The sequence below is a fragment of the Carcharhinus amblyrhynchos genome, chromosome 15 (assembly GCF_965287045.1).
Source record: "Carcharhinus amblyrhynchos chromosome 15, sCarAmb.v2.hapA, whole genome shotgun sequence".
NCBI lineage: Eukaryota > Metazoa > Chordata > Chondrichthyes > Carcharhiniformes > Carcharhinidae > Carcharhinus > Carcharhinus amblyrhynchos.
This window is the reverse complement of record NC_137338.1, coordinates 62,019,882-62,046,296: the sequence shown is the minus strand read 5'-3', so window position 1 is coordinate 62,046,296 and position 26,415 is coordinate 62,019,882. Positions and strand designations below refer to the sequence as shown.

Genomic DNA, 26,415 nt, shown 5'->3' with positions numbered 1-26,415 from the left:
TACCATGGCGAATTCACCATGCACGTCTTTGGACCATGGGAGGAAGGCAGGGCACTCAGAGGAAAGCCATGCATACATAGGGAAAAGGTACAGACTTCACACAGTCACTCAAGGCCAGAATCACAGAATCCCTACACTGCAAAAAAAAGGCCATTCAGCCCATCAAGTCTGCACCGACAACAATCCAACCCGGGCCCTATTCCCATAACTCCTCATATTTACCTCGCTAATCCCCGTCACCGGGGTTGAATTAAAGCATGGCCAAACGCTACATCTCGGGACTGCGGGAGGAAACCGGAGTACCCGGAGGAAACACACACAGACATGGGGAAAACGTGCAAACTTCACACAGACAGTTACTCAAGGCCAGAATCGATCCGGGGTCCCTGGCACTGTGAGGCAGCGCCACTGTGCTACCCCACATACTAACCCTCCCAAGTGGGCCAATCTTAAATATATCACGAATGTGGGTTATGGTTTCGCCTCGACTCAGTCATCTATTTTCTTGCTTCTAAAGCAACATAATTCACCTGGTTTACAAGGAGAAAGTGTGTCAACCGAACAGATCCCTCAACCAAACTTGATGTTTCAATACCATCAAGTAGCACACATACAGAATGAAATGCCTGAATGTTCTGTTCACTAATTTCTGACAGACATTTTTTAAGTTGGCATTGTTGGGGAGGGAGGGAGAAGGGACAGTATTGTAAAAGGATCTATTAAGTATTTTTCTGTGACTAATATTGAAGGATGCCCCAGTTTTATTTTCATTTGAAAAAAAGTCAGCTGTACAATGACAGTGCACAAAAGCAAGAGTCTTACTATTAATGTCAAACAGGAATCATACCTGGTCTCACTGCAGCAACAAACTTTACATCTGCAAGCTCAAGTACTCAATAGAAAGAAATCAATTTTGGGTCTCAGATTTGCCAGTTTTTTTTGTCAACGGAGCATCTGACACATGCAGTAACTCACCACATACGTTAAGAATCTCCAAACCAACAGACTAAGAAATCTAAAATTTAGTGCAGATACTGGAAATCCAAAATAGAAACAAAAAAAATGCTGGAAATACTCAGTAGGTCTGGTACAGTCTGTGGAGAGAGAAACTGTTAATGTTTCAGGCCTACAACATTTTCATCTGCAGTTTCAGGCCTACAACATTTTCATCTGCGCTCACTGACGGAAACACGAACACTCTTTCCCTCTCCACAGATGCTGCCACACGTGCTGAGAATTCCCAGCATTTGCTGTTTCTATTTTTATGGCTAAATGTGAGTAGTTAGTAGGTGCCAGATGTGCAGCAAACAGACTGTACATCCAGAGACACATGCTGCACCTCAGTGATTGAACCTCAGCAATGTTTGTGGGTAGGGTTGAAGTTTAAACTAGCAAAACTGTGTCAACCATCATGAAGTAAGCTTACCATGGCTAAACACTCAGAAACATCCCATCATTGGCTTTTGGGGATGTTCACAGCCAACTGGAAAGAACTCCTGGATCAGCAATAGATCTAACTCTCCAGGCCCCACTAAGCTTCAGCTGCAACCCCACCAGCTAGGAGAACCATAGATCTGCCTGGTTCTAGATTTCAATTAGAGAAGCTACATGAAAGGCTATTTAATTATGTACTGTTCTCTACCTTTTAGTTCTTTATTGTCTTTTTTCATTTTTCTTCCCCCCAACTCTTTGCCCCTACTTTATCCCCTATTTCATTACCTTTTCTCCCCCTTTGCTTCCCCTCCTCCTTTTTCTAAATTTTACCTCTCTCCCACCTATTTTGTCCTCCCCCTCCCCCCACATCTTCATCTGTCACAGTTTACCCTCTGATTTCAGCTTCTCCGCCGTTTGGCCATTCACAGCCCTTATTCTCTCTACAGACTGCCAGTAGTGCCTTTGCCCCTGGTTTCTGTGACTATGATTCATCTTTCATTCCCTCCCCTGCAGTATAAATATCTTCCCCTTTCTATGCCTTTTAGCTTTGACAAAGGGTCATCTGGACTTGAAGCGCCTTACTGCTGCTGAGATTGTCCAGCATTTTCTCTTTTAGTTTCAGATTCCAGAATCCACAATAATTTGCTTTTACATATGAAGCGCTGACGTGGTTACAAACTTCTAATTGTCAAACATCCATCTGGAACTACCACAACACCAAAGAGGTCCCATCTACCTCCTTCATTGGCAACTGACAAATGGGAGCTATACCAACTACAGTAGTGCAATGTCGTGTAATCTAAAGACTTGGATAAATAATCATGAGAATACAAGTTCAAATCCCACAATAGCAATATGAGAATTTGAATTTAATTAAAAGGATTGTTTAAAACTCAATTGGTTCATTAATGTCCTTTTTCAAAGTCTGGACTATGTAAGACACCGGGCCCACACTAATATAGTTGACCCTTGACTGCCCACTGACGTGGCAAAGCAAATCACTGCATTGCATCTCGCCAGCTCCTTCTCAAGGCAACTCCACATGGGGCAGTAAATGTCAGCTTCTCCAGCAGCTCCCACTTCCAGAGAATGAAAAAGGTAAATGCCATATACGGTGAGCGATTGCCCATCTGGTCTCTTGGTGGCAACATGCACGTACTGTAGACAGCCACAAATAATGATTACAACAGTTGGGTTGTGGTGGAGGAAGGATTTTTCAGTGCCATTTATTTGTTATTATAGAAAACTGGCAGGCACTCAGCAATGGTTGGATGAGCACAGCCTCTTCATCAAGCCTCCAGCACCCCAGTCTAAAGGCAGATATCAAATTTTAATCTAGTCTAAAATAAAGGGCATTTATCAGCCGTCTTGATAACGCAAATCCAACATATTTCTAATTGTGGGCAACATCAGTGCATAGCATTAAGATTGAAGATTGATGTGTGAACTTCCAATTCATTATGCCATTAACTTACGTAAATCTCAAGTTGCTGGTTCTGGTTTTCAAAAATTACTTAATGGGTGTGGGTGTCACTGCCTAGGCCAGCATTTATTGCCCATCCCTAATTGCCCTGGAGAAGGTGGTGGCAAGCTGCCTTCTTGATCCATGGCGGTCCCTGGGGTGTAGGTCAAAACAAGGCTCCCAAATTCAAACAAAGGCAAATCAGTGAAGAAAGGCAGCACCAGAAAAATCCAACATGGCGTTAAGAACTCAATTTTTACAGAGTTGAATTAGCAGAGAGAGGGGTACTTTGGTAACACTGCCTTTACCTTTTCCATTTCCAGCCTGAACGTTGTAAAAACTTCATTGCTTTTTGCCAGTGTACTCTGGAATTCTTCAAACTTATCCATGTACAGGGAAAGCTTCAAAACAAGAAATGCCACAAATGCAATGAATGAATGAATGAATGAAAAAGTCGGACAACTTTCTTTAATGCAATAACAATAACAATCAATATTAAGTATTGTGCTAATTTGATCAGGTGTTGCTCACGTCAAAAGGTGAGCAAGTATCATGTAATGCGTTAGTGTTCTACTTCCAATTCTGCAAGTCTTAACATGTCATCTCTCCCCGCCCGTGGCGTTTCACTTGTTTTAATTCACTTCATTTAGTTTGTTCTGCTCCCACGTTTACCTCTTGTGGTTAGATTATCTTTTGAATTAATGGCTGGGTTTTTCCGGCCACGCTCACCCCAAAACTGGAAAATCCTACCCGCGTTCACCAGGCCTTTGCATGGTCCATGAACCGCCCACTATAATTCCCGTGGTGGGCAGGTGGGAAGATTCTGCACTACATCTCCTTCCTTCTGAATGGAAAGAGCGTTGTGGGTTGTCAGGGCTAAGTGTGCAGCTGTAACACTACTGAACAGAGCTGCCACCAGTATGACCATGAGCAGTTCCACCAAACCCAACCTCTCGGATCCCATGCATTCACTTCGAGCAGCACCACGTTTTGGAACAAAGACAGCGAGTGGGATCCATGAGTGGTGGAAGTTATTCAACGGAACATGACCAAAAGGAGTCCAACGGCATATCAGCTGGTATATAGGAATACTGGGGGTGAATATTCACTAAAATCATGATTACAGTTTGTTGGAACATACCTGTTGTTTGAGCTGTGCCTCCTGTTGTTTCATGAGTTCACATTTGTGCCTCAATTCAGTGGCTTCTTTTAGCAGCTAGCAAAATAATAAACGAAAAAAGAAAATCAAAATATAACACAACACCTTAGCTTGAGAGATGGCGGAACTCCTTTCAGTTCCACCAACGGTGATGTTTCTAGACAAAAGGAAATAAGAGACATCCTGTCTTAGGAATCACATATCTATTGGCTAAACTGATAATATGCTGGGAGTAAAAGTGCTTCACACAGCTCCTTCCATATTCTAAACTGTGCTGTCCATTGGCACACGAACCATTCAGTCCTGTGGTTTCTTCGGAACCCCAAAGTATTGGATTCCCCCAGAAAAAGAAACAAAGATATTACAAGCGTGTTAATACAAGATGGCTAGCCCAAATTTAGGCAAGCATACTAGAAAATGCTTTTAACACTTTGTTTCAAAGAAACTGAAAAACATTTTCAAATTTATTGGGCATCTTAAATGCAAGGAGGAGAGTATTTCAGGATTATTGGTCCAAGCCCTCAACCGGAAACCTCAGTCACAAACCACTCCCCAGGCCAAGGGAACAGGGCACCACAATGGTATAACGGTTAGCACTGCTGCCATATAGTGCCAGGGACCCTGGTTCGATTCCCAGGTTGGGTCACCGACTGTGAGAAGTCTGCTCATTCTCTCCTTGTCTGTGTGGGTTTCCTTTGGGTGCTCAAGTCTCCTCCCAAAGTCCAAAAGACATACTGATTAGGTGCATTGGTCACGCTAAATTCTCCCTCACTGTACCCAGCCGGCACTGGAACGTGGCTACTGGGGCATTTTCACAGTAACTTCATTGCAGTGTTAATGTAAGCTGACCTGTGACTAATAAATAAACTTAAACTTTAAAAACACAATGTTAAGTATTTATCATGAATTGCACTGGTTTCTTTTTATTCATTTATGAGATGTGGGAGTCGCTGGCTGAGCTGGAATTTATTATCTGTCACTAATTGCCCTCGAGAAGGTGGGGTATGCTGCCTTCTTGAATCGCTGCAGTCGTTGTGGCATAACAACACCCACAGCACCCATTTTCTTCAGAGATAAAAATAATTTCTACATTTAAAAATTTCTGGCTCGTGGCTTTTGAAGTTCGTCTTCATTTCCTTCCAGGCAGGCAAATGATTCCCTAGCCATTGCTCATGTTACTGTGTAACCAGCAGCACTCTGGGATAAATCCCATGGTTCATTCATTTGGTACCAATCTCAATTTCAGAGGCACTAAAAGTGACACAGCAGCATGTGAGTACACAAACACACTAAATCCACAAGATGTCTTTTCATTTTAAGACTCTGGACTCAATTTGTAGTGGCGCTGCAAATAGGAAGGCATCATCAAACACACGTAGAAATGAATTTGTTTCATTAATGGGGCGGAACAGCAGCTAGCACTGCTGCCTTGCAGTGCCAAGGACCCAGGTTCGATTCTAACTGGCTGTGTGGAGTACATTCTCCCCGTGTCTGTGTGGGTCTCCTCTGGGTGCTCTGGTTTCCTCCCACAGCCCAAAGATGTGAGGGTTAGGTGGATTTTTCATACTAAATTGTCCCTTAGTGTCAGAAGGACTGGCTGGACTAAATGCATGGGGTTATGGGGATAGAGCCTGGGTGGAATTGTGGTTAGTGCAGACTCAGTGAGCTGAATGGCCTCCTCCTGCACTGTATGATTCTATGAAACTAATTCTACTATGAATGTATGTTAAACTCTGTGAATGAAGTGGACCAAGGGGTCTCAAAATTAAGATGGGGGGGTGGGGGGTGGTGGTGGTGGTGGAAATGCTTTCAGAGCTATAGAGAATGATAAAGAGCTAAACGGTGTCCAAACGAAAAGTCACATAATAATAATACACAACTGAAAAGGTCTGGGAAGGAGGGGGTGTATGAGAGGTTAAAAACAAAGTGGAGAAGCTTCAGTTTCTTTGGGAGCAGTTTAAAACAGGGGCAATTCAAACTTGTTCAGTATGTGAGTTAACAGCAGTCTCGTAAACAAACTGGTCCTGTCTTTCAGGCTAGTGTATTTTTTGTTTAAACGTGTTCACATATGTATCGGACTTTGAAAAAAATCGTAAAGTATTACGTAAATGCAGCTTTAGTGGGAGCAGGGAAAATATAAACAGCCTGTACTCACAAACTCCCTCTCTCTGTGATGTTCCTCATCCACCTCTTTCATAATCTCTGTCGTTCGCTGAAGTTTGGCATCTACCAGCTGCTGTTGTAACTCCTTGTGCTTGAACACTTTGTCAATGTGCTATGCAGGAGTGGAGAAAGGACAAGGCAAGATAAACCAACCAAGCTTCACAAACTCACCAATAACACCATTAACATGTTGCAGCATCCATAATCAAAGTAACCAGCAGCACTGAACCATTTAAAAACTCCCCTTGATCATTGGGAAAATGCTATTCGATTTATCAGAAGCTGACAACAGTGGAAGCCATAAAGTGATAAGCAACAAAGCAAATAACCCAATTAAAATAGATTTTCTGCCTGTTACTCAACGCCAAAACTACAGACAGTTGTAAAGGTGCTACAATTGGATGCGGCAAACACCATTTGCATACAAAACAAATAACTTCCCTTAATATTCAAGGGCTGAATTTCCAGGATGGCAGGGACTTGAGCAGGCCTGGTGACATTTCACGCTCTAATGGGCATTAACTACGAAAAGACAGGACTTCCACCCGTCACCAGGAAGCTGTCCGCTGTGGGGAGTTGCTGGCTAATCTGTTTGACTGGCAGCTCTCCAGCCCCTCCAGAAACAGCGCTGCAGTGGTCAGATGAGGAACTTCAGGGAGCTGCCTGGAATTAAGAACCAGGAACCAGAGGAGGGGCAAGAGTGAGGGGTGTCAGAGCAGAGAGAGTAGAGGTGGCCTGGAAAGATTGTGAGGGGAACAATCAATGTCCCAAAATATGGACATGGGAGATGGGAGGTCCGGAGGTCACTGAGGCCTTAAATGAAGAGTTTCCCCCGTCATAAGGGAGCTTCTTATAGAAGAGCAACCGCCCATTTCCCACGCAAGAGCAAATTCTGTTTGTTTATGCCCCTCGATCCACCAGCCTAAAAATTGAGGCTGGGTGGGTAAAGTCCCTAAATTTGGGCCTAGGTCTCTTTAGGTAAAAGCCAGTCCAGAACAGTACTGGCAATTTCAAATCAACCGCATTAAAGAAATGTCAACTTTTTTACATTGCATGATGCACAACATTAGACTTAATAGTAATGAAAATGAAAGATCCTTGTAATAACCTTCCTCCCCGTAGTAACCACTTCGTTAGAACACACAGACACGCCACAACACCCTAAGTGTAACCACCGCCCAACCATTCCACTCTTAGTTCTCCCATTAAATCACATGGTCAATTTGCCAATAGCCAAGATTACAAAGTTATGAATGAACTTGTGAAACCACAACTGAAACCCTTGCTTCTGGGAATGCAGCAAATGGCTGCCTCTAGACGCTGTGTTAAAGATATGAACAATTAGCTTACCCTTTACAATACAATGTTGGCCAATGCAACCTATTAGTCACCATTAGAAAGTAAGGTAAAGAAATGTACAAATGAAAACCTTAGCTCCCGACAACACTAAGTGTCCCTCAAAAAGAAGCATGAAAATCTAAACGGTGAAACTGGAAAACCTCTGGCATTTGGGATCTGCAATTCTCCATTACAAGCAAAACGCAAGGCTCCAAAAACAACCCCCAATCACCTCCTCTCGCAGCTCGTACTGTTCTATTAGTTTCTTCAGTTGCTCAGCAAGCTCAATGTTTTCCTGCCGCAACTTGGTATTGTGTAGGTTATGCTGATCCATCTGAGCCTGGATTTCATTGAGGGTCATCTGAAAATGGGCCGTCACTTCCTTGCGTCGCTCTTCTTCCTCCCGGGCTCGCTGCATGTTTTCCTCCTACGTAATTTAAAAAAGGCATTAGTGGTTAAGTTCAATACCCCAAGTGAATTTCTGCCAGAAAAACCATTTACAAAAGTAAAAAGCAGGTTAGGGCATTTATCCGCTTAGCAGACTGCGGTACTGAAGACTTCAAATAGCTGCTATGGATTTTATTTGGCAGGGTTGGTGACCGCTAAAACCCCCAACTTTTGCTGTGACAGGGCATTTAACAGCATCTACCATTATTTAGGTTTGCCCATGCATGTTGAGGATTTTACGATGTTTGCGTAACAAGTTAGTGAGATTGCTAGTCAGTAGCACTGCAACGAAGGAAATGGAATTTCTGGACCCTAATGAACAGGGACAGCAATGTACATCTCTCTCAGCAATTGGATTGATGGGCTGTGAAACTAATGGCATCGGGGCTGAGAAAGAAGTAGAAATTTGAGTTGGTGAATTCAATGCTAAATGAGGACCAGAAAAGGAAATAAAGCGAGGGAAAAGCAGATCAATTTAAGAGACGTTGGGATACAAAGTAAACATTTTACATTTTAAAGTCTACAGTAACTAAAATGTGAAACAGTGAAACACTTCGATTTTCTGTTTTAGGGACATTGTTTGACAATAACCAACCCTAAAAATTAAACAATGTCATCATTCAATGCTTTTGAATGAGCGAGCGAGCGAGGTGGCATTTTCACCAATGTTTCGGATATTCACGTTCAACTGCACACTCTTCTTGCTTGAAGCACCTGTGCTATTTACCTCTAAAGAATGGTGAGCACTATTAGTGACTTTGTTATTCTGACAATTAATACAATGGGAGTTGGTAAAGTGGGAGTGGAACAGCAAGCAGGTTAGTCCCAGGGTTTTTAGGGTGGGGAGGGATTGGGCAACTCAAGGGGGTTCAGACTGATGTTCTCCCCAACCAGCTTGGTACCAAGCTCAATTGACCATTAATTATTCATTTAAAACGGGGGTCAGGCTGCCGATTTTGGCACTCATCCACTCACCCTATTGTGGAGTACAGCTTGGCGGCACGGACAGGAAGCAGGAAGTTTGCCAACACTCATATTAGGTGACCTCTGCCAAAAAGCACACCCAGCAGAGGGGTGAAAAATCCAGCTCAAATCTCTGCGCATCTTAAGATAACTATTTTAACATTAACATTGTGTGCCAGTGAAATAAAAAAAAGTTTTGGATGATGTAATGGAATTCCAAACATTGAACAGAATCTTATTTTTAGGTGGAAGGTGTCCAATGAAGGGAAACGGTGTGAATTCTGGGCAATGCAACATTTCCCAATCTGTTTTCGGCACAGACTATATAAAAGCTGTTATTGTATTTGAATGTTATTTTCCTTGAGTTTTATTTGGGGCGGGTGGGATGCCTGGTGAAATGTGCTGTTTAGTGGCACGGCCATTTTCAACTGCAGTCTAAAAATTAATTGGGACTTACTTTGAAATATTCAACTTGTGTTTTAAAATGGCGTTGAGATAAATTATTGACTGAAGTTAGATGGAGGGACCACTTATGGATCCATGCAGTGCAGAGCACCGAGACTGAAAGAATGCAATGAAAGCCAGGAAATGATAAGAGGAATGATGCAGGGTCTGGGAAAGCCATGTGTGACACTGCGATTATTCCTGGGAACACAATAAAAGGACATTATTGCATTGTTCGGCTCTGGACTTTGGGGGCACCAGGGGGTCACTGGCATTTATTGTACGTTCCTGGTTTGACTTGAAAAGGCAGTCATGTGCTTCCTTCTTGGACCGCTGTCGTTCAACTGGTGAAGGCTCTCCCGCATTGTTGTTGGGTAGGAAACGCCAACTTGACTGCTCAATATATCACAATTAATTAGGTTCACATCCACTACATATAACTAAAATGTCTCTCCGTTCCAAAAGGTCAAGGCAGCAGAATATGTAAGAGTAGAGGCAGGCCTTCAGCCCCTTAAGCCTGCACTGTCATTCAGTTAAACAACAACTGATCTGTAAGTCAATTTCATTTACCTGCTTTTGTTCCATATACCTCAATGTCATTAGCTAACAAAATTCTATCAATTGTAGACTTTAAAATAGTCACTCAGCATTTATATCTTTCTGTGGGATAAGTCCAAAGATGTGGTTCAGTGGATTACCCATGAGAAATTGTCCCTTAGTCTCCAAAGTGTCATGGTTAGGGGGTAAGCAGGGTAAATGTGTGGGGTTACGGTGATAGGGTTAGGGATGGACCTAGGTAAAGGTCGGAGACTCGGTGCAGACTTGATGGGTTGGACGGCTTCCTTCTGCGATGTAGGGATTCTATGATCCCATAAGGTTTTGGATATCTTCTAAGCTCAAAAGGCTAACTGTAACTTATAATGCCCTTATTCTGAACTAGTTTCTCTGTACCTATCATTATAAATCTCTTCATCATTTTAAACATTTGAGGCTCATGGAATAGAAGGGTCAGTGTCAGCTTGGATAAACAAATATTCTACTGATAGAACTAGTCATGGTAAATGTCCCCCCCAAGACTGGAAAGTTTTTTATTTGTCCACGCGATGTGGTTGACACTGCATAAGCCAGCATTTATTGCACTCGGAGAAGGTGGTAGTGAGCCGCTGGCATGAACTGCTGCACTCCATGTGGTGTAGGTACACCTACAGTGCTGCTAGGAAGGAAGTTCCAGCATTTTTACCCAGCAACAGCGAAGGAACAGTGACATACTTCCAAGTCAGGATGGTGGGTGGAGGGGAATTTGCAGATGGTGTCCTCATGCATCTGCTGAACTTTTCCTTCTAGACTGCAGAAGTCGTGGGTTGGAAGATGATGTTGAAATGAATTGTCAACAGTACAGTGGGTTAGTGGTGGAGTGAATGTTTTAAGATACTGGATAGGCTACCAACCAAGCAGGATTCCTTATCCTGCAGTGCCAATCTTTATGAGTGTTTTTGGAGCTGCACTCAATCAGGCAAAAAGCTACTATGGTTATGTCAGTTGAAAATCTCAACGAATTTTGAAGGATGTTTTTGCTGGGTAAGGACATTAAGGGTGAGAGAACCAAGGTGGGTAAACAGAATTAAGGTGCAGCTTCACCACAATCTAACTGAAAGGGGGTTCAATGGCTTATGACTGTCCCTATGTTCCTCGCTTCACCTGTCAGAATTTTGCCCATTCGGTAATCAATGTGCCTTTGTAACATTCTGCTCCCAGCTGCTCCATTAACCAGGCTTCCTAACTTAGTTCACCTGTAAATATGGATCCAGGAACCTTTCTTCCTCCATTCAAGTAACTACTTTGCATCACATCACCTGTCATATACCCCAGTCAGAGAATGCTCCTTCATACCCACTCTCGTTTCCTGCCTTGCAACCCATTGCTGACCCATCTAATGAGCTTACCTCCAATCTTATGTGCTTTCATTTCCGTTCATCTCTTGCACAGAACTGCAGCAGATGCCTTTTGCAAGAATATATAAACAATGCCCCAAAACACTTACTTTAATGGCCACCTCAAAAGAATTTAACCAGGTTAGACAGGTGTGATATAACCATTGCAAATCCATAATAATGCATATCTGTAGTTTAACACTTGATGTACAAAATATCAATATCACAGCTACTCCTGTAATAAAATGCTGTAATTCCACCGCATCACAAATAATTGGGTTGTATAATTGAACGAACTTGGGCTGTTTTCCCTTGAGAGACGTCGGCTGAGGGGGGATCTAATAGAGGTTTATAAGATTATGAAGGGGATAGATAGAGTAAATGGTGGTAAGCTTTTTCCGCTATTAGAAATGGATAGAATGAGGGGTCACGGGCTTAGGGTGAGGGGGGCTAGGTATAAGACAAATATTAGAGGGCAGTTTTTCACGCAAAGGGTAGTGAGGGTGTGGAATGCACTGCCGAGTAAGGTGGTGGAAGCAGGCACGCTAGGGTTGTTTAAGAGTCACTTAGACAGCCACATGAGCGGGCTACATATAGGGGGATATAGCAGGCCTTACTAAACATTGTAGGCTTGGGATTATGTTTTTGCCTCAGGGATGTTACAGTCTTTGCCTGTTTAATAATGAATTTTTTTGTCTCACACAGGCATTTAAGTCCAGCAAGGGGCATGCATGCGGCAGGTTGTGGTGGGCTGCTCTTGGACGTTGCTTCGGGAGTTGCCTATTGCTTCATGTCGTTAGTGTGCTTAAACTGGACCATCTCGAGGGCAACATGACAGCTCAGAGACTATCTCTGTCGCTGTGCGGACACATGGATTTGGGCCTGTGTCTGTGGGAGTTTGCACGTTCTCCCCGTGGTTGCGTGGGTTTCCTCCGGGTACTCCGGTTTCCTCCCACATCCCAAAGATGTGCTTTTAGGCTGATTGATTGGGTACTAAATTGTCCCTATATTGGACCTCCCTGATTAGGCGTAGACTAAAATCATGAATAGGTCACTGAGACAGTGGGACGGCGGCGCGGGCTCGTTGGGCCGAAGGGCCTGTTTCCCGTGCTGTGTTGTTCTTTGTTCTTTGTATAACACTTTTAATCTTCACTTCATCAGGGGTTGAATGCTCTCACCTTTAACGTTTTATTATGCCGCTGAAGTTCACGGCAAAGACTCTCCAGTTTACTGCGAGCCAGGATGGCCTTACTGTGCTCACTCTGCAGGTGAACCTTCTCCTTCACTACCTGTGCCTGTTTCTTCTGAAGCAGTTTAATTTGCTTCTGCACGCTTCGATTCTCTTCCAACTAGGAATAAACAACAAGCAAATTAAGATGCTAAAAGACCGCGGCAACAATGTTTCAGGTCAAGGTGTTCATGTTAGAAGAACTATGAATCAGACGTACAAATTTTTGTATTGTACACGCATGCTTCCAACAATGAGGAGACACTTGGTGGCGGTTAGAATTAGTCGAACTAAACTAGGGTGGTGCACAAAATTTTTTTTTGTGTTTTACAAAACTGGAGTAAATTACAGTAATTGCAAGTTTGGTCGTGTGAAGAGCAGTTAGAGGTGAATTAATATCATCAGCTGCATATGAATTAAGCGTACAGATTTGAGTTGGCACTTCTTTTTCATTAGCCTAAAATGTACAGTGACAGTAGTGACTCTTTCCCAAAGCAAACCAATTGGAACGCAGATTATCTAGCAAGCCAGTCAGGGGGGCCAGCAGGGTAAATAAATGGGATTAAAGGGATAGGGTCTGGATGGGGTTGTGGTCGGTGCAGACTTGACACGCCAAATGGCATCCTTCTGCACAGTAGGGATTCTATGATTTTAAGATCACCTCACTGTAAACATTTTATTCCTTTACTGCGTAACCAGAATAATTAAGGACTTAACACTCATGACAAATACGAAAGCTATAATGATCTCCCAAATCCCAATCACTGCTTCTCAGACTTGAGCAATTCAATTGCAAGAACCAGCTGCATCTCACTGCCGGTCAAAAAACACGTGCCAACAAAATGAAACATGAAAACAACTTGAAAGGAGCAAGATCAGAGAGACTGGGCAACACATAGACCTTCAAAAAGTGGGGAAAACAAGATGACAAAGTTGTAACTAGAATTCTAGACTCCGTAAGTAGGGGTGAAGAGTACAAAAACAAAGGAGCAATGTTTAACTTATGCAAATACCAGATTTAAGAGGCTTTAGCAAAAACAGAAAACAGAAACCAGAGACACAGAATCCTTTCACCAGAAAACAGAAGACCAAGAAAAATTCTGAAAACATTACAGTGGAAAATTGCTTCCATCAGCGAATGAGTTGGTTGCTCAAGGCATAAATAACCTGTTCTTGAACAACAATGCTACAGACACCAAGATAGCCCTGGGTTATATCCCCAGGTTGTTCTGTGGCTACTGATTTCAGTTGTAATAAGAGTAGGCACTTAAATTGACCTCAATTTCCCGTGGTAAATCCATCACAGATCCATCTCTTAGTCACTACCATGTTAGAAAGAACCCAAAGTGAAGTATCCACTGATAGAAGAGTGGACAGGATCAGGTTTGCCTGTGATGCTTTAAGATTGAATAGCTTTCTGAGACTCGCCGTCTTGGCTCACACAAAGGCAACTGGAGGACACCAGGAACACTTGGGAGGTTAGGTTCATCACTGCCGGACTACAACGAGCCAGGGTGATGGTAAGGCTCTACAGCCAATCTCAATCTCTTGCGAGAGAGGGAACAGAACAATAAACAACAAAAATGCCCCAGGTTCCCTTTGCTGCTTTAAATGCTCTTGCATGAATGGCAAGCCAAGACAAGATCAGGGTGCTGCAGCACATTAAAGAAGGAAAAGCTCAAATTACAGTCAGGACTCACACTAGTGTTGCTAGTTGGATGAGGCACTGGAGCACAATTTCTCCTCATTCCGCAGGGGGAAAAACTTGGGACAAACAAAAAGGCTCCTTATAATCCACGTCTTCAGATAATTACATTTTCCCAAAAGATATCAGTGTCTGATGAGGGAAGGCTGCTCATCAAACTGGGTTAAAAACTTTTTCAATCTTTGGTGGGCCTGATCTGTGACTGACTCCAGTTCCCTCACATGGTGAGACTGACAGGGGCCCCAGAAAAGGTTGAGATAACTGCTACTTCGTCAATGCCTAGCTTTAAAGGCCTTGGTTCTCACATAAGAAGCAGAACCGAAAGTAGGTCATCTCGCCATATAAACCTGCTCTGTCATTCAGTACAATTATGGCTGATTCTCTACCTCAACTCCACCTTCCTGCGCTATGCCCAGATCGCTGGATTTTCTTCCAACCCAAAAATCATTCGACCTCCACCATGAAGGGACATAGGCGTGGGACTAGCAGAGCCACTTTCGCACAGTGCAAATATGGACATGAGGTGTCAAATGGCCTCCTTCTGTACTGTAACCATTCTATGAATATACTCAGTGACTGAGCTCCCTGGGGGGGTGGGGGTGGGGGTGGGAGGAGGAGGAGGAGGAGGAGGAGGAGGAGGAGGAGGAGGAGGAGGAGGAGGAGGAAATTCCAAAGACATCTAACACCGAGTGAAAAAAAGTCTCACCTCCAACCTAAATGGGCAGCCTTGTATTTGGAAGCTGTAATTCTTAGTTCCAGCACCACAACATCCCCACTCCCGCTCCTGCCAAAAGAAATACTCTGCCTTACCCCAACCTACTCCCCCAAGCCCTTTAGGAATTTTACAAGTTTCAATGAGATCATCCCTCAAGCTTCTAAACTCTTGGGAACACAGACCACGTCTACTCAATCATAATAAGCTCAGTGACCTGACTGATAATAAAATAAGAAAATGGTGCCAGAAATTACAGCTACCCTATTTCTCTCTCCAGTTTGCTATATAGTGATATAGTATAGAGTTATAGCATTAGTCAGAATGTTTTCTTGTCCCCTTTATACAACATACCAAGTCTGCGTACTTCTTGCACAAAGCTGCCAACTTCTCCTCTGGAGTGCTGAGTGTGTTCAGTGCTTGCATCAGCAACATCACTTCTTTCCCTGCAATGAGACAATCAATGGTCATTTTTAATTTTGGACACAAGCTTTACACCTCCATTTCCAATTCACCCCATGGTTAATGAATCAGTCTCTGGATGTTTTCACAGCTTCACTGGAAGTGTTAATGAACACAAAGGGTCCTCTGCCCATAATAAAATAATGTCACTCCATAGAAGTTCGGACTAACTGCAACAAAAAAAATACAATGCACCCCTGCTGTCAAAATTGGGCCTTAGTATCACTGAAGCTGAAAGCAAACGTTAAATGTCAAATCCCATGATCAATGTACTAGAAGAAATACTGGAACCAGCAATCATTTTGAGTATTTGATCAACAAAATACTAATCACCTACAATTAGTGAAACCAATCATGTGAGTAATCAGCAAACCCATTGGATAAACTCACCAATCAATGACAGAGTCCAGTTCATCGCTACAGTCAGGTTCACAGGCACGTGCTACTTTCTGCAAATTATGGTCATCAGCGCTCCAGTCAAACGGGCAGCACAGTGGTTAGCACTGCTGCCTCACAGCGCTGGGGACCCAGGTTCAATCCTGGCATGGGGTCACTATCTGCGTGGAGTTTGCATATTCTCCCCTTGTCTGTGTGGGTTTCCTCTAGGTTCTCCAGTTTCCTCCCACACGCCAAAGCTGTGCGGGTTAGGTTGATTGGCCATGTGAAGTTGACCCTTGTGTCGGGGGATTAGCAGGGTAAACGTGTAGGGTTACAGAAATAGGGCCTGGTTGGGATTGTGGTCGGTATACTCAATGGGCCGAATGGCCTCCTCCTGTACTATAGGGATCCTATGAAAACAGCTAAAATCACTCTCTCAAATCAATCATTTTGAAAATACTTTCTCAAATCGATCACTTTAAATAATGTCAAAACTTCTGGATCAGCTGAACTGTGGCTGTCCCTCTCATGTTGGCTCGTTTAAGGTGACATGTTGCTCCCAGCAACCAACATTTAAAGAACGTGAGATTCTGTTCATACTTGAGTTGATTAATTGTGAACTGTAAGACCAAATTAAAATGTGACAGTATCAATTTGTATTTTGTGTATTGCTGTATTGTAGTAAAATGCTGAAAGGTACTTCACAGGGGCATTATCAGACAAAATCTGCAATGCAAGACAATATTCTGTCAATGGTCAAAGAGGTGGAGATGCCGGTGTTGGACTGGGGTGGGCACAGTAAGAAGTCTCACAAAACCAGGTTAAAGTCCAATAGGTTTATTTGGAATCACGAGCTTATGGAGCGCTGCTCCTTCATCAGGCGAGACTCAGGTGTATTCATCAGGTGAGTCTCACCAGTGAAGGGGCAGCACTCCTTCCAAATAAACCTGTTGAACTTTAACCTGATCTTGTGAAACTTCTTACAATGGTCAAAGGGACTCTTTAAGGAGCATCTTAAAAAAGGAGAGATAAAAGATAATAGTTTAGCAAGGAAATTCAACAGCTTGGGGCCTTGGCAGTTGAAGACACTGGTGTCAATGGGTGGAGCAATTTTTAAAATGGGGGATGGCCAAGAGGTCAGAACAGGGAGCGCAGATATCCTAGGGAATTTTGGGGCGGGGGAAGATTACAGTGATTTGAGAGGGGGGACAAGCCATGAAGCAATTTGAAATTAAGAATGAACCTTTTTCAGATTGAGTCGTTGCTGAATAATTAAGCAATGTAGATTTGGTGATGGGTGAATGGGATTTGATGTGAGTCAAGACATGGACAACAGAGTTTTGAAAAAGCCCAAGTTTAAATAGGGTGGAAGTCTGAAGGAAGAATAAGGGAGCTGAATGTTATTATTATATATTAGGGGCAGCATGGTGGCACAGTGCCTAGCACAGCTGCCTCACAGTGCCACGGACCCAGGTTCGATTCTGGCTTCGGGTGACTGTCTGTGTGGAGTTTGCACATTCTCTCCGTGTCTGTATGGGTGTCCTCTGGGTGTTCCAGTTTCCTACCACAGTCCAAAGATATGCGGGTTAGGTTGATTGGCCATGATAAATTGTCCTTTAATGTCAGGGAGATTGGGAGGGTAAATACATGGGGTTACAAGGATAGAAGAGGACCTGGGTGGGATTGTTGTCAGTGCAGGCTTGATGAGCCAAATGGTTTCCTTCTGCACTTTAGATTCTATGATTATGCTTGGGGGTGTTGAAAGGGTAGGTGCTAAGTGGCTGTTTCCCTTTGTGGGGCCCAGAGGGCATAATCTCAGGAGTAAGGGGTCACCTATTTAAGACAGATGAGGAGGAATTTCTTCTCTGAGGGTAGTGAATCTGTGCATTTCTTTTCTGGAGAGGCTGTGTTAAGTATGTTAGAAGCTGAAACAGACAGATTTTTAATCAGTAAGAGAATCAAGGGCTATGGACATAAAGTGAGAAACTGGAATCGAGGATTACCATATCAGATCAGTCATGATCTAACTGAACGGCCGAACAGACTTGATGGACCGAATGGCCTGCTTCTTCTCCTACATCTTATGGTCTTACAAAATTAGCCAGGTGTATACAGGAATAGTCAAGTCTGGAGGTTACAAAAGCATCAACAAAGGTTTCAGTTGTGACAGGAACAGAGTAATTAATGTAATGGAAATGAAAATCTGTCTTAAATGATGGATCAGACGTGGATTGGCAAACTCATCCTGCAGTGATATACTATATAACACCAAGATTGCAAAGGCTCTGTTTTTGTCCAGGATAGTTACCAGAGTTGGGCATGGGATAGATGACGAAGCAACAGATTTCATAGTTGAGGCCCAAGGAGAACTGGAAGAAATTTCTGCTTCCCCAGAACTGGATGTGGGATGAGCAGTCTGAGAATTGAGAAACATAGTACAGGTTGGAGGAACTGGTGATGAGATACAGCAGGGTGCTCTAAGCAACAGTCACTGATGGATTTTGGCAAAGAAAGGGAGGTTGGAGATAGGATCAGTAGTTTGCAAGTGTGGTGGGGGGGTCACAAAATAGTTTTTGAGGATAAGGGTATCATTGCAGATTTGGGGAAGGTGTGGGGGAGGGTGGAATAGTTCCAGTGAAGAGAGAATGGTTAATTGTCCAGATCTTCTAATTATTTATCTGAACAATTTCCATGACTCGTGAAAATTGAGGTAGCTTAAGTAAAATCTTACCGTCTATCAAAACTTCGAACCACTGACATTGATTTTTTTTTTGCCCACTCAATGCGTCAATCCAGTTGTGGTTGCCGGCGAGTGGAATATGACACTATTATGAGTACCTTCATTGAGCATCAAGCATTGCAGGTGAGGGATCAATAAGCCTGCATCCTTAGCCCATCATTATAAGAGCTCTCGTTAGTACAATATGACAGTTTTTCATTTGCTACAACTATTATCCTTACAATTGCAGACATTTTGTAATGTCATAGAATCCCTATAGTACAGAAGATGCCATCTGGCCCATCATGTCTGCACTAATTTTCTAACAGCATCATAGTCAGACCCTTCATCCACCACCGCCCCCCCCACCTTCCAATATCCCCACACATTTCCTATGCTAATCCATCTAACCCACACATCTTAGGACACTAAGGGGTAATTTAGCATGATCAATGCACTTGATCTGCACACCTTTAGACTCTGTGTTGAAGTCATAGCACCTAGAAAAAACCCACACAAGCACACAGACAATCGCCCAAGGTTGGAATTGAACACAGGTCGCTGGAGCTGTGAAGCAGCAGTGCTAACTACTGTGCCACTCAAGCAGGTTAGAAATTTAGTTCTCTTCAGGGTATTGCAGCCAACTAAAGATGAAAACTTTTAATTAGCCAACTACAGCTAGATATGAACTCATACACAGATTGAAGCAGTTTGTTAATATTGTGCTTTGTCATTCACTGCAAATAAGAAACAGGAGCAGAAGTAGGCCATTCGGCCCCTTAAGTCAGCTCCACCGTTTATTAAGATCATGGCTGATTTTTGTTTCAATTTGTATGTTGCCATCTACCCTCGATAACCTTTGGAGGCGCACAGTGCTCAAAGGCTGGTACAAGTTGTAGAGCAGGGGCACCATGATAGACATGTGTAAACGGGACAAGCATTAGAGAGGAGTGCTAGCAGAGTTTGCTGATAGGGAAGGTGGACTAGCAAAACACTTAGTAGGTGATGGACTGTTGAGCAAGTTGGGCTTTCTGTAGGGTGGTGATCAGGACAAGACGAGGGCAATGTTACAAAGTAGAATCTCAGTAAGTCAATCATAGATAAAGGCCTCAACAACAGCAGTGCAGGAGAAATCAGAATGAGACAGCACAGAAAGTCATCATTCAGCCCATTGCTCTTGTGCCAGCCCTTTGAAGGAGCAATTCAATTTGTCCTGCTCTCTGCTCATTCTCTGCAGCCCTGCAAATTTTTCCACTTTGTAAAATTATTACTGAATCTACCTCCATTACAGGCAATGCATTCCAAGTTGTGACAACTTGTGTTCAGAAACTTTTTCTCATGTCCCTCTTGTTTTTCTTTAAAGTTTATTTGTTAGTCACAAGTAGGCTTACATTAACACTGCAATGAAGTTACTTTGAGAATCTCCTAGTCTCCTCCTGTTCGGGCACACAGAGAATTTAGCACGGCTAATGCACCAACCAGCACATCTTTCAGACTTTTCTCCTTATTTCCCTTAAGTTTCTCTTTATTGACTCAATCAAATTCTTTTGTGACATTAGATAACTTTAACAAATCTCCTATTAACCTTCTCTGTTCAAGTTGGACAATTCCAGTTTTTCTACCTCCTCTACATTAACAAAGCCTTTATATCTGGTACCATTCTGGTAAATTTTCTCTGTATCCTCTCAAAGGCCTTCACCATCCTTCCAAAAGTACAGTGCCAAGAATTGGCCACAATGACTCCACTTGGGACCTGGCCAGTGATTTTGCAGAATGATTTATGCACAACTTGGTTTTGTACACTATGCCTCTATTTGTAATGTCAAGGAGATACATGGTGGAAAGGCAATGTTTTAGGGATGATAAGATGTGGAATTTGAAGCTTGGCTCAAGACTGAACAAGGGATGGAGCATCCACACAGGGAGCAAGTACCATAATTTTAAAATAAGGGGTCGTCCTTTTAGGACAGAGATGATGAAAACTCTTTTCACTCAGAGGGTTGTGTGATGTTACTCTGCCTCAGAAGACAGTAGAGTCATTGAATATTTTTAAGGTGGAGGTGAATTCTTGAGGCAAGGGAATCAAAGGTTATTGAGGGTAGATGGCAACATGCAATTTGAAACACAAATCAGCCACAATCTTACTAAACAGTGGGGCTGACTTAAGGGGCCGAATGGCCTACTTCTGCTCCTATTTCTTAGTTTTATTTATACGTACCAAGGCCACAGAATGCATTTTCCATGAGACTTCAATGCCCATCACCAGGTCTAACTTTCCATTAACACAACTGGTCAAGCTGGCTGAGTCCTGAAGGATTTTGATGTGAGACGAGGTAGCAGGTGAGGAGTAATAACCTACTTGACCTTGACTTCACTGCTAAGTCACCGCACAGGCTAGACAGAAATACTCAAAGTGACTCATTGCACAAGTCTTTGAGTAGACTGAGTCACATCTTCAAAGCGAGGACACTGTCCATATGACATATGTCACTGCCCCAGTGTGATATTAGAACAGATCTGGCAGCTCAAAAGTGGGCAACTGTGAGACGCTTAGGCCATCGGAAGTTGCAGAATTCCACAACAATCTGGGAGCTCAGTCAGAATTATCCCTCACTTCTCCACTACCATCAATCCAGTTGACCAATTCTAGGTGAATGTGGAGTTTGGAAGAACTTGCTGGCAGATCAGGTCAAAACTTGAAATTCTTACCATGCCTGGTTGAGAGTGGACAATTGGGCAACTAACAAGTGGAGGCGACTCATTTTAATATTCCCATCATCAACCCGATTGTAAAACATAGCGAAGACCGCAGGGCCTGATAAGTCTTTAGCATCATAACTAGGGAGTTGAGTGCCAGACTCACTGGACGAGCTGCTCCAGCACAGCTACAACATTGGCATCTACCCAATAATGTGGAAAATTGACCACAAAAAGCAGGACAAATCCAATCCAGCCATCAGTCCATTCCCAATCAGCAAAAAGACTGGCTGAATCGTCAACTAAGCTATCAAGCAGCTTTTAGGTTTGGTTTAAGGTACGATCACTGGGCTGCAGACTTCATGAGTCCAAATATGAAAATGAGAACTTTATTCCAGATATAATTTGACAGCAAATGCCCTTGATACCAAAGCAACAATCAACCAAATATGACAAGAGCCCCAGTAAAACTGAATCAAATGGGCATCAGGAGAAACTTTCCCACGACTGGAGTTGCATGTAACAAGAAGAAGGTAGCTGTATTTTTTTGGGGGCCAATTTTCTCAGCCCCAGAACATTTCTGCAGAGTTCCTCACGGCAGCAGCCCAGGCCCAGCTGCTTCAGCAATGACCTTCATCACGACTCAAGGTCAGAAGTGGAGTTGGTTGTTGATGGTTACAGATGTTCAGCTCCATTCATAAGTCTACAGATAGCGAAGTAATCTGTGCCCACATGCAGCAAGACCTGCACAATATCCAGACTTGGGTTTGTAAGTAGCCAGTAACACTTGCATTAAACAAGAGACTAGTGAGCACTTCCAACAAGAGATAGTATAAGCAATTCTCCATGACATCCAATGGCACCACCATTGTCAGGTCCCTCACCACTAACATCCTGGAGGCTCACCATTGACTGGGGCGTCAACTGAAGTCATTTAAATCAACCATATAAATGTAGTAATTACTGCAGTAAGTTGGAAGCCAGTATTCTGCAGAAAGTTGCTCACATCTTGATCTTGCAAAGCACAAGTGAATGGAATACTCTCCATTTGGTGGGACAAGTGTCGCTGCAACAATTATCCAAGAGGATTAAGAGTTATGGAGTGAAGGCAGGAAGATAAGAGTTAACCCACAGATCTGTCATGCTCAAACTGAACGGTGCAGCAGGCTAAAGGGACAGAATAGCACACTTCCATTCCTAGGCAACAACACTTATGAAGCTTGGTGCCATTGCAAAAAAAAGCTGTCCATCTGATTGGCACCTCATCCACCAGCTTAAAACACCCAGCTATTCCACTGTATTGTGACTGAAGTGTGTACTATCTACAGGAGGCATTTTCAATAGAACATCATCATCTCCCAGTTCCCCTCCACATCACACATCATCCTGAATGCCACAAATATTGTCGTTCTTTCCTCGGGATCGGGTCAAAAGTCTGGAACTATTTACCTAATAATATTATGGCAGCCTCTTGACCACAGGGATTGCAGCGTTTCAGGAACGCAATTAGGGTTGAGCAGTAAGTGCCAGCACTGCCCAAATTTCCAGCACAAAGATTTTTAAAAACCTGTTTGAGCCTAAGCAATCCACTGATTGGAGTCAGGGACTGGAAATTTTGACCAGAGTGAAATATGAGGTTTTGATTATCCAAATGATAAGATTGGTTTTGAAGAATTGAGGGAACCCTAAATTGACACCAAAGAATTGAAATGAAGGCTTAATTAAACCATTGATCTGCAATCTCAAACCTCAATTAGCCTTCTGCAAGGTGGTGTGTGGGAGAAAGGTAAAAGAATGGAGAATTGGCATTGAATTGATCATTTCTGCACCCTTCTCCACTTAAGGGTGCAATTGGAAAGGCCATGCAGGTTATTTGCTCTCCTGACACAGCTAGCATATGGCCCAGGAATATCTGAGTGAAAGAAAGAAGAATGATTTTAAATGAAGCAAAGTAAATCTCCACAGCTGGAATTTCAAAACTACTCTGCAGACAATGCGCTTTTTATTCTCTCCCACTTTGAATCTCCCAACAATCTTGTGCACTGAATTCTAAATCTGCGTCTTCATCAATAATCTTTTCAGCTCTGCAATCTCTTCCTACATCCACTCTCAAACTTTCAATTTCTCCCTGTTCAATGGCTCTTTGCACTCTTTCACCTCACCGTTCACAGCAAAGCTTCCCGCTGCTGTGTTATACTCTGTGGAATTATGCTCTTTAGACACTTTATCCTTCACCTCACTTTCTGAGAAGCAATCACACACGCCCTGAATATAGCTCTCCCTTTTTGGCCTGGTGCCAATTTTCCTTCAGCCTATTTCTGGAAGCACCTTGGCAAGTTTTATTAGTTGGTAGACACACTCAAGATCCAAGCTATTACTGTCACTACTCTGCTCGCCCCCGTTTCTTTCTTTCTTGGATTAAATCCCTGACTAATCTTTCATTACATTATGCAGGCCTCTAACCTAATTATAACCTTCAGTTCATTCACTTGCCTTGTTCCTTCCAGTTAGCACTTCAGTAAGATCAGCAACATCTTGCTTGGCAAAGTCGTGGTTTTGACTGAACTGCAGGAATACTCACCCAGAGCTTTCTCTTTGCTTTTATCCAGAAGCAGATGGTGCTCTCCCCCGGCAGGGTCCATCCGCATATCCTCGCTGCCAGGGATTTCACCTCTCGTTTCCAACATGACACACGTGGACTCAACGGACAACAGCCCACTCTCCCGGGCGTAGCAGGCTGGATGCAAGTTGCACGCATTCCCAATGATTTCAGCAGTGGCGTCCACCGGCTGAAGGACTGCAGCGGAGTCAGTGCAGGCTGTGCCGACCAGCAAGCCTCTGGAAGCCACGTGCAGTCCACAAACCTCCTGGGTTTCCATGGTTTCGGCTCTAAACTGCAAGCAAAACATTGAGAAAAAGACATCAATTATGAAGCCAGGGAGGCAATGTTGTTCTTGATGAACTAAATTTAGTTTGTACAACACAATGGAACAAGTGTTTTCAATGTTAAAAACTTTGCATAGCGCATTACAAGAAACAAACAAAAAAAAATGGAAAAGGTGGTTAGATGGGTTGGAGGGGGGATGCGGACAGAAGGTAGAGAATTTTAAGTAATATTAAGAGTATCTTGAGCACTGCTAGTAAATGCAGAGTTTTACTGACTGGAATAATCCTTTCTTCCCACGATAATCAATGTCATGCGAGTTGATCTCAAATTAGGATGACATTTGGTATACTATGCTACTACCAGTAAATGTGCACGTGGGAGGAAGGCTTGGAAGAACAGCGTAAAAGACTAGGTCAGCGCCCAGCTCCTGAGCAACTAACCAGGAACCTTTGCTGCAAAGTACAGCTGGGCAAGTATAAATTTGCCGCAGACACGATATTGGTAGTTTAGACAACAATTTTGCTAGATCCTCCATTAAATATTAGTGTTATGAAATTTAATAATGAGGCTATTAGCAAACCTTCAGTAAAGATAACCACGACCTTGAGTTTTGGGCAACACAGTGACACAATATTAGCACTGCTGCCTCACAGCACCAGGGAACCGAGTTCAATTCCAGCCGTGGGTCACTGTATATATGGAGTTTGCACGTTCTCCCCGTGTTTGTGAGAGTTTCCTCCGGGTGCTCCAATTTCTTCCCACAGTCAAAGATGTGTGGGTTAGGTAGATTGGCCATGTTACATTGACCCTAGTGTCAGGGGATTAACAAAGCAAATGCATGGGGCTACGGGGATAGGGCCTGGGTGGGATTGGGTCACTGCAAGCTTGATGGGCCAAAAGGCCTTCTTCTGCACTGTAGGGATTCTGTGATTCTACAAGTCTAGCAGCAAAAAGCTCGAGAATGTTAGCTGGGTACCTCATCCTGGCTTTACAAACTGCAGGAGTCTCATCAGTTCCAAGTTTCCTTTCATCCATTGATCCATTTTGTGTGTAAAAATAACACACAAAACATTCCAGCCTTGGGTGACTGTTCTCCCGTCTCTGTGTGTGTTTCCTTCGGGTGTTCATATTTCTTCCCACAGTCTAAAGTTATGCAGCCTAGGTGGATTAGCCATGGTAAACAAGCAAGGTTACAGTGATAGGGGTGGGTGTGTGGGTGAAGGGGTAGATCTTGGTATGATTCTATCAGAGGGGCAGTGTAGACTTGATGAGCCAACTGGCCTTCTGCACAGTAGGGACTGTATGGTTCTAACTGATCAATAATTACATTCCCCTACCCTGCAAACATCATAGTGTGTTTATTTACGAATGAATTGCAAACTAATTTGTGTTTTATAATTTATAAAAGCAACAAATGAATAGGAGTCATATACAGGAGTAATGATGAAATAATATAAACTGGCAAAACCACTAAAGCAAAAAGGAGCTTTTGTATCTCTAATGCAAATATTTGGAGCAAATTTATCATTTGACTTTATCAAATTTATCATCTGAGACATTGAGACACGTATTTAACTGCCATTTAAAAGGTGGAGTTTTCTGTACAGAAGCTCTCTCTCTTCCTCATGGTCAAATCAAATATCCTGCCCTTCTCCATCGCTACCGCAATTCACATATGTCGTGATTCTTGAACAGGAGGATGTTTTCCTTTTTAAAATACTTTCATTGAATGTGAGCTAGTATTTATTGCATATCCCCAACTGCCCTTGAACTGAAAGGCTTGCTGGACCGTTTCAGAGGGCAGTTAACCGCAATGCTGTGGGTCTGGAGTCAAAGTGTAGGCTCGACCAGGTAAGGATTGCAGATTTCATTCCCTAAAAAAGACATCAGTGAACAAGATGGGTTTTTCCTGATAACTGATGACATTTTCCTGGTCACTTTCAGCAGCTTTTCAATTCCAGATTTTATTAATTGAATTTAAATTCTAGCATCTGCCATGGCGAGATATGACCCTGTGTCCTCAAAAGTATGAGCCTGGACCTCTGGATTACTAGCCCAGTGACATTATCACTATGGTACCATTTCTTTCCATTCCTTCCCCATGGTCGCAGATCGCCAACATTCCCTTTAAATCCACAAAGCTGACATGTCCCAATGTCAAATTTGATTTTTACCCCATCAAACATCAAATTAAAATACGGCCAAATGAATTATGAATGTACAAAGGGATACTGGAACACAAAAGCTGTTTGTTCATTGCCTCGGGATCAAACACAATTGCACCTT

The 26,415-nt window shown here is 43.1% G+C and overlaps 1 protein-coding gene across 1 annotated transcript in view; it reads right to left on the bottom strand.

The window, feature by feature from the left end:
- LOC145353361 (gamma-taxilin-like) overlaps positions 1-26,415 on the bottom strand; it is a 63,103-nt gene that overhangs the window by 12,222 nt on the left and 24,466 nt on the right. Inside the window, exons 2-8 of the mRNA XM_080204036.1 lie at positions 23,824-24,136; positions 15,341-15,432; positions 12,520-12,690; positions 7,789-7,983; positions 6,211-6,330; positions 4,038-4,112; positions 3,205-3,297 (exon numbers count right to left, since the gene is read on the bottom strand). Coding sequence (XP_080060162.1) covers positions 3,205-3,297; positions 4,038-4,112; positions 6,211-6,330; positions 7,789-7,983; positions 12,520-12,690; positions 15,341-15,432; positions 23,824-24,136 — 1,059 coding nt within the window. The remainder of the gene's footprint in view (positions 1-3,204; positions 3,298-4,037; positions 4,113-6,210; positions 6,331-7,788; positions 7,984-12,519; positions 12,691-15,340; positions 15,433-23,823; positions 24,137-26,415) is intronic.